This window comes from Leucoraja erinacea, chromosome 27, assembly GCF_028641065.1.
Source record: "Leucoraja erinacea ecotype New England chromosome 27, Leri_hhj_1, whole genome shotgun sequence".
NCBI lineage: Eukaryota > Metazoa > Chordata > Chondrichthyes > Rajiformes > Rajidae > Leucoraja > Leucoraja erinaceus.
In genome coordinates, this window is record NC_073403.1 from 524680 (window position 1) to 533543 (window position 8864).

The 8864-nt window shown below is 49.3% G+C and overlaps 1 protein-coding gene across 1 annotated transcript; it reads left to right on the forward strand.

Moving 5' to 3' along the window:
- Window positions 1-449: 449 nt before the first annotated feature.
- LOC129710065 (von Willebrand factor C domain-containing protein 2-like) lies at window positions 450-8786 on the forward strand. Its single transcript, XM_055656755.1, has 3 exons — window positions 450-866; window positions 7114-7243; window positions 8015-8786. Exons 1-3 carry the CDS (start codon window positions 498-500, stop codon window positions 8194-8196), a joined length of 681 nt encoding a protein of 226 aa, XP_055512730.1. The 5' UTR covers window positions 450-497; the 3' UTR covers window positions 8197-8786.
- Window positions 8787-8864: the final 78 nt, after the last annotated feature.

The following is an 8864-nucleotide window of genomic DNA, read 5'->3' on the forward strand; positions in this document are numbered from 1 at the left end:
GCGGTGGCCACTGGCCATCTCTGGGCCAGAGTAGCGGTGTCCACTGGCCGTCACTGGCGCCAGGGGGCCGCTGGCACTGGCAGCATCTCCCCGAGTTCTGAGAACGTGTCTCCGTCTCACTGGTTAATAAATCTCACTACATTTTTAATCTCTTTTGCGTTTTATTCTCAACTTGAAACTGCGCGGCGCTGGTCATCTGTGGGGGCCCAGAGACCGAGGCGAGGGGCCGGACGGACGGCCGGACGGTGACGGGAATGTTTCCACCACCGGGGGGAAGCGGCTCAAGCTGCCGGCAGCGCCCGCTGAGGATACACCTGCCTCGGTCTATTTGCGGGCTGAGCTGCGCTGCGCTGCCGTCTGTCTGACGTCCCGGTTACAGCTGCCAGCTCCCAGCCGGCGGGTATAAGGCAGGCGTGTGTCTGTCTGTGTGTGTGTCTGCGTCTGCCTGTGTGTCTGCCTGTCTGTGTGTGTGTGTGTGTGTCTGCCACGGGAGCGCGATGGCCGGGACCGAGCCGGTGCGGGTACTGGTTCTGAGTCTCACATTCCTGCTCATTCTACCCGCGCCCCGGGCGCTCAGGAACCTGGTCCCCAAGGACACGGATTATGTCGCGCCAGACTACCGCGGGAAGGGCTGCATCGACGACCAGGGACTGGTGTTTGACGTGGGCGAGCGCTTCTACCCGAGTGCCGCGGCTTGTCCGTGTGTCTGTACCGCGCTGGGCCCGGTTTGTCGAAAGCCTCGCTGCCCCCGGCTCCCCCCGCGTTGCACCCGCCTAAGTTACGGTTCCTGTTGTCCGCGCTGTGTTCAGGTCCGCAACTCGTGTCAATACGGGGGCCGCAGCTACCGCCTCCAGCAGGAGTTCTGGGTGAGTTTCCCTCCCTCCCAAGCGGGTAGGAAGGAACTGCAGATGCTGGATAAACTGAAGACACAAAGTGCTGGAGTAACTCCGGCAGCATCTGTGGAGAGAAGGGATGGGTGACGTTTCAGGCCGGGACCGTTCTGGAGAGATGCTGCCTGTCCCGCTGAGTTACTCCAGCATGTTGTGTCTATCTTGTGTAATCCAACACCTGCAGTTCCTTCCTGCTCGTGTTGTCGCCACCTTAGTTTGTTTTCCAGACGAGGTGAATGTCGCGGCTTTAAACTGTTGCTACAGTTGCCGCAGGCGAGGTGCGGATAAACAGAGGCGGGAAATTCTCACCATGTTCAAAACCAGACTTTGTTGAACTGACACCTGAGAATGTCAATAATTCTGGGTCAAAAATAGTTTAAAGGTGAGATTGTGGAACGCGGAGAGAGGTTTGGGTGACATTAATGTAACGGATTATTCACACAAGGAGCCGCGGGTCGACAACAGACAATAGGTGCAGGAGTAGAGGCCATTCGGCCCTTCGAGCCAGCACCGCCATTCAAAGTGATCATGGCTGATCATCCACAATCAGTACCCCGTTCCTGCCTTCTCCCCATATCCACTGCCTCCGCTATCTTTAAGAGCCCTATCTCGCTCTCTCTTGAAAGTATCCAGAGAACCGGCCTCCACCGCCCTCTGAGGCAGAGAATTCCACAGACTCACCACTCTCTGTGAGAAAAAGTGTTTCCTCGTCTCTGTTCTAGTCTCCGGTAAAGCGCAGGGTAAAATTCTGGGCAAATGAGCAGAGTTTGCGCGTGAAAATAACCCGGGCTGAGAGGTCGGGACGAGGTCAGTTTGACGGTGAGTGAGAGGGAGACTGGCCACATGATGTCTGCATTATATCAGCCGAGGGGCGAGGACATCGCGTGGTTGGTTGCTCCAATTCCCGAGCTTCACCTTGGCGGTGGCTGCTGTCCGCGGGCGCTTTGGCCACTCCGCTCCGGACACTCCGCTCCGGACACTGGGCCCCGGACACTCCGCTCCGGACACTGGGCCCCGGACACTCCGCTCCCCGGACACTCCGCTGCCGACAATCCGCTCCCGACACTCCGCTCCGGACACTGGGCCCCGGACACTCCGCGGTAAATGAGGTCAACCGTAAGTTGAGGATCCAGGTTTACAAAGGTGAGGTGGATATGAACACTTGGTGATTTCCCTCCTGGAATAAATAAATGTCTATCGTGTGGTGAAGCAACACGGGTTTGTGTAGGAAGAAACTGCAGATGCTGGTTTAATAATAATAATAATAATACATTTTATTTATGGGCGCATTTCAAGAGTCTCAAGGACACCTTACAAAAATTTAGCAGGTAGAGGAAAAACATGTAAGCGGAATGAAATAAATAGAGAGACATGACTAGTACACAAAGTAAAGACAGAATTCAATACAAAACACAATACGAGGCAATTCAAAGCACAGATGAAAAGGGAGGGGGACGTGGGGCTAAGGATAGGCAGAGGTGAAGAGATGGGTCTTGAGACGGGACTGGAAGAATGGTGAGGGACACGGAATTGCGGATCAGTTGGGGGAGGGAGTTCCAGAGCCTGGGAGCTGCCCTGGAGAAGGCTCTGTCCCCAAAACTGCGGAGGTTGGACGTGGATGGAGAGGAGACCAGCTGATGTGGATCTGAGGGACCGTGAGGGTTGGTAGGGGGAGAGGAGGTCAGTGAGATATGGGGGGGGGGGGCAGATGGGGGAGGGCTTTGTAGGGGAGGATCAGGATTTTGTAGGTGATCCGGTGGGAGATGGGAAGCCAGTGAAGTTGTTTGAGGACTGGAGTGAGTGTGATGCCAGGATTTGGTGTGGATGATGAGTCGGGCGGCTGCGTTCTGGACCAGTTGGAGTCGGTTGATGTAGGTGGAGCTGATGCCAAGGAGAAGTGAGTTGCAATAGTCCAGTCTGGAGGAGATGAAGGCATGGATGAGTCTTTCAGCAGCGGGCGGGGTGAGAGTTTAAATTGAAGATAGACAAAATGCTGGAGTAACTCAGCGGGACAGGCAGCATCTCTGGAGAGAAGGAATGGGTGACGTTTCGGGTCGAGACCCTTCTTCAGACTGGTTCGGGATAAAGGAAACGAGAGTTATAGACGATGATGTAGAGAGATAAAGAACAAAAAATGAAATTTGCAGAAAAAGTAACAATGACAAAGGAAACAGGCCATTGTTGCTGTTTGTTGGGTGAAAATGAGAAGCTGGTGCAACTTGAGTGGGGGAGGGATAGAGAGAGAGAGGGAATGCTGGCATTAACAATATTCATACCACTGGGCTGGAAGCTGCCCAAATGAAATATGAGGTGCTGTTCCTCCAATTTGCGTTTAGTCTCACTCTGACAATGGAGGAGGCTGTGGACAGAAAGGACTGTTGGGGTCCCTGGGCAGAGTCAGGGGAGGAGGTATAGGGACAGATGTTGCATCTTCTGCAGTTGCAAGGGAAGGTGCCTGGGGAGGGGGTGGGCCCCAGGTTTTCCATTCTAGGACATCTGAGATGTCTATTGCTTCCACCCCTTCCAGAAACTACTGTCCACCCTACAAAGGGACGACCCACCTCCCCTCCCTACCCGACCCTAGTGAGAGAGGAGAACACCCCACCCCCCACCCCCTTGAGAGAGGTGAATTGGAAATCTGGCCGGGGGGTAACAATGTTCTACATGGGCGGGAAGATGCCCAAGCGACACAGCCCAATATATGACGATGCTGTCCTCCATTTGCGTTTTAGTCTCACTCTCCTTAAGAACTGTCCTCATACCACATCCTCCTCTCTGTCCTACAGTTCTGTTCTACATCCCCTCACCCCATCTCCTCTCTGTCCCTACAGTTCTGTTCTCCTCCAGAGACAAGACAGAACAAGGATAGTCTCCCTGCTCCTCACTTTTCACCCCACCAGCCTCCGCATCCAACACACCATCCTCTGACATTCCCATCACCTTCAAGGAGATCCCACCTCCCGCCACATATTCCCATCCCCACCCCTTTCCTTCTTCTGCAGCACCTTGTTTCACACAGCTTCTCATCCAAACGCCTTTCCTCGGGCACTTTGTCCCACAACCACAGGAGGTACAACACTCGAACAGGCCCTACAGCCTCCAATGTCTGCACCAAACATAATGCCAAGATCAACCATGATCTGCCAGCGCATGTTCTATATCCCAGCCATTCTCTGCATATCCATGTACATCCAAACTTCTCTAAATGGAGTTTTGACAGGAGATGTAACACCTGCAATATACCTTCTCCCTCGCCACCATCTAGGGATCCCAGCAGTCCATTCAGGTGAGACAAAGGTTCACGTCGACGTCCTCCAACCTCAACAACTGTATCCGGTATTCCTAATATGATCTCCTGTACATCGTTGAGACCAAGCCTAGACTCTGCCACTGTTTTGCTGAACACTTGCGCTCAGTCCGCCAAGGTTTGTTGGATCTCCCGGTTGCTAACAACTTTAACTCCTCTCCCTAATCCCACATGGCCTTTCTGTCCTGGGTTTCCACCACAGTGAGACCACATGCAAAATGGTGGAACTGCACCTCATATTCCACTTAGGCAACATGCAACCCAATGGTATGAACATTGAATGATCTAATTTTGGGTAAACGCCACCCTCCTAATATCTCTTCACTGTGACCCACCTGGATGTGCACCCCCTTCTCCTTCAGTGACATCCTTTCCTGTCTTCACAGTTCATGCCTCGTCTATTCTTATCTCACTCTTTTTATCTACTCATCTCTGACCTTTGTCCAACTATCTTCCACCTATCACTTGCCAGCCCCACCTCTCTTCCTCCTCTCTCCCCCTTCCCCAACTATCATCAATCTTCAGAGCCCTGATCTGAAACAACGCTAACATGTTCCCCAGAGATGCTGCTTGAGCCAGTGAGTTACATCGTCATTCTGCTTGGAAACAGGCTCTTCACCCCAACTCGTCCATGGCACCCAAGATGCCTCATCTAAGCTAGTCCTATTTGCCCACGTTTGGCTCTTATTCCTCCAAACCTTTCTTAGTCAAAAAGGCCCAACAGAGGATGTACTTCCTGCGGCAGCTGAGGAAACACAATCTGCCACAGGCAATGATGGTTCAATTCTAAACGGCCATCGTAGAGTCTGTTCTCACCTTCTCCATCATGGTCTGGTTTGGCTCAGCCACTAAGCACGACATCTGGAGACTGCAGCGAATTGTCCGATCGGCTGAGAAGGTTGTTGGCTGCAACCTACCCTCCATTGATGAACTGTACACTGCAAGGGCTAGGAAGAGAGCAGGTAAGATCATCTCTGACCCCTCTCACACTGGCCACAAACTCTTTGAATCACTTCCCTCTGGAAGGCGACTCCGGACTGTCAAAGCTGCCACAGCCAGACATGAAAACAGCTTTTTTCCACGAGTAGTAGCTCTACTCAATAACAAAAAATCTGTAGCCTCCTTTTGGCTCTGGTATTTAATTTAATTTACATGTTTAATTAATAATGCTTTATTATTAATGTTTAATGTTTTATGTGTCATTCCTACCTATCACTGTTTGTCATGTTGTCACTTAGAAACATAGAAAATAGGTGCAGGAGTAGAGGCCATTCGGCCCTTCGAGCCTGCACCGCCATTCAATATCATCATGGCTGATCATCCAACTCAGTATCCTGTACCTGCCTTCTCTCCATACCCCCTGATCCCTTTAGCCACAAGGGCCACATCTAACTCCCTCTTAAATATAGCCAAAGAACTGGCCTCAACTACCTTCTGTGGCAGAGAATTCCACAGATTCACCATTCTCTGTGTGAATTATTTTCTCCTCATCTCAGTCCTAAAAGATTTCCCCCCTTATCCTTAAACTGTGACCCCTTGTTCTGGACTTCCCCAACATCGGGAACAATCTTCCTGCATCTAGCCTGTCCAACCCCTTAAGAAATTTGTAAGTTTCTATTAGATACTTGTGGGCGGAGCACCAAGGCAAATTCCTTGTATGTGAATACTTGGCCAATAAACTTATTCATTCATTCATTCATTCATGCATGTACCTTTGCTGTTACAGTACATTATTTAACTGGCAGCTTGTTTCTTGTACTCACCACAGCATGAATGAAAAAGTTTCCCCCAAGCTTGTATTGAATCTTTCCCCTCTCATCTTAAACATACGTCCTTATTTTTAATTCCCTTCCCTGGATAAAACACTGTGCATTCACTCTATCTACCCTCATGATTTTATACATCTCTGTAAGATCACAACTCAGCCTCCTGCGCTCCAAGGATTAATGTCCTAGCTTACCCAACTCAGCCCCTCAAGTCCTGGCAACAACCTTGTAAATCTTCTCTGCACTTTTTCCAGTTAATGACATCCTTCCTATAGCAGGATGTCCAACACAGAACACAGTATTCCCAAGTGTGGCCTCACCAACATCTTGTTCAGCTGTAATATAACATCTCATCTTCTATACTCGATACCCAGACTGATGAAGGCCAATGTACCAAAAGCCGTCTTGACTATCCTAACTGTGATGCCACTTTTAGGGAATAAAATCCCTGTACTCCAAGATCCCTCTGCTCTACAACACTCCCCAGGGCACTACTATTCACTGTGAAGGTGCTGGCTGACCTACCAAAATGCAATACCTCGCACATGTCTGCAATAACTTTACCTCAGGCCACTGGCCCAGCTGATCAAGATCCTATTGTGAATTTTGATACCCATCCAACTGCACGATGCCTCAGAATCTTCTCTAATAACTTACCTACCATAGATTTTTAATACTCCAGCATTTTGTGTTTACCTACCATAGATATTAGGCTCCCATCTATAGTTCCTAGGCTTTTCCTGGCAGGCCTTCTTAATAAAGGCATAACATTAGACATGCTTCAGCCATCAGGCACCACAATTATATTTAACAATGATTCATATATTTCATCCAGAGCTCCTGCAATGTCTTCTCCAGCTTCCCACAGCGGCCTCAAGCCCAGGGGATTATCTAGGTCCCGAACCTCCACTGTGACATCTCCATTGTTTTTTTTCTGTTAAACAGGAACCTCTTCTCCAGGGAATGGTGTTCATGGGTTTTTGTGGATTCCAAGATAACCACACGGCAGAAATGCCCGTCATCTTTGAATAAATCCATCTTTGGCAAGTGTTGATGGTGTTCACCAATCCGACCGGCTGTTGCTTAAAGCTGACAGGTTTAAGACTTGGAATTAATTGATCGTGTTCTGATCTGTGCCATTTCCCTGCAGCCTTCTGCCTGTGAGAGGTGCCGCTGTGAATTTGACCGTGAGGTGTACTGTCTGACTGCAGAATGTGCTCCTGTCCACTGTGTCAACCCTTCCTATGAACCCAACCAGTGTTGTCCTGTGTGCAGGCAGGGTAAGCAGTGTGTGTACGTGTGTAAGGAGTCAAAGGCTCTTTAGCAGCAAGGAGTCCACATTTCTCCCGAATTCCTGACACTCCCCACCATCACAGACTCTGATCTACAGTGGTCTCTCGTAACAGTTCTGTAAAATTCTCAACTTGTTTTCAAATCTTTGTTTATCTCAGTTCAGAATGCCACTCTACCCACACCCTGTGCTGCTGTCCACCTGATCCCACCCTCAGCACTCAATCCCACCCTATCACTCCTGGACATCTGACCTTTATGTGCCCTTTTATGATTTAAATTATGAAGTTATAAACTTCTCAAACTCAGAAGGAATTTTGATGGGCTTTGTAAAGGGGATAATGCACTGATTGTTATAACTTTGGAAATCAAAGCTACATACAGTGGTATTGGAGAAAACAAATCTAAATTGTAGAATACCCGTTTAAGGAATTAATAAGGTCGACAGATCCTCTCTCTGACTATTATCTCTGAGGGAGTCCAGACAAGGATCATTTGGAGCTCAGGTGTGCAGGAAGGAAATGGGGAAGTATTTCTTCACACCAACAGCAGTGAAAGCTTCAAAATCCCTCTCAGTCCAAGTTTCTGGGATAAGTCAGTGTTTACAAGATTGAGTTTTGTTGGTTCAGGGTATCATGGGATAAAGTCCAGGTCAGTCATGTTCTGATTGATTAAGTTGAAGAGGCTCCACAACTTGGGCAAGTATTTTGTTGTGTGATAAGCGTTTATTTATATAGATCCTGTGTGTTTTATTCTTGTAGGGCCCAACTGCTTTGCAGGAAACACCATTATCCCTGCTGGTGAGAGGGTGGAAATGGATGGGATATCAGTTTGTTTCTGTCCGTACAAGGATGGCTCGTGGGAGCCCCAGCAACAGGCAATCTGCAGCCTTCGTGGCTGGAAGCAATCCCATCATTACACCGTTAATGGAGGCCGCCACTAAGACCAGGATCTGGGTACCAGCTTCACTGCCACATCCTCTCAACCAGCTCTTGTGTTTGTTGGAGACTTGCCATTGTTATCATTTCCCCCACTGTGCTGAGCTCAATCCCCCAGGCTTTATCCAGCACCGTCTGCATGATGTGAATAAGCATTAAGCTCCAGCTGTAGCCACTGGCTCCTCCTCAGTGACGTGATTGGGGAGAGGTAGTAGCCTCTTGCTCCTTCTGATTTCCCCCCAAATAATCTGTGGACAGAAGCTTCTGCAGCCTCTCCCCCTCTCGACCGTGTTACTGCTGCGATGCACATATTAGCTTGGTGCTGAGCAGCAGCCAAAGGTCTGATCTTAAATGAAAACACAGTGGAAACTGCAAGTCAACAGGTCAAACTTTAACCCTGTTACAGCTAGGCCGAGGGACTTCAGCGTTATTAGCATGGTTGTGTTTTAGTGCCACAGCCCATGTCTGTACCATTACTGCCTGTGAAACATACTGCCCTGATCCACTACGTAAGGCTGCTCATGCTGAATTTCCACGCCTGCTTGCAGATTGTCTGACATTTATTGTAAAAATATAAATAAAAGTTGTTGGCTGGTACATTCTGTTGCAAACTCTTTGCCTGTGTTTACATCGACTTAGAAACGGCAAATCATGATAAATAAATCACTGATAT

Excerpts from the sequence above, each read along its gene's own strand:
- LOC129710065 (XM_055656755.1), top strand. The coding sequence starts at position 498 with ATGGCCGGGACCGAGCCGGTGCGGGTACTGGTTCTGAGTCTCACATTC. Across the intron at positions 867-7,113 it reads GCCTCCAGCAGGAGTTCTGG|CCTTCTGCCTGTGAGAGGTG; the intron begins GTGAGTTTCCCT and ends ATTTCCCTGCAG. Across the intron at positions 7,244-8,014 it reads TTGTCCTGTGTGCAGGCAGG|GGCCCAACTGCTTTGCAGGA; the intron begins GTAAGCAGTGTG and ends TTATTCTTGTAG.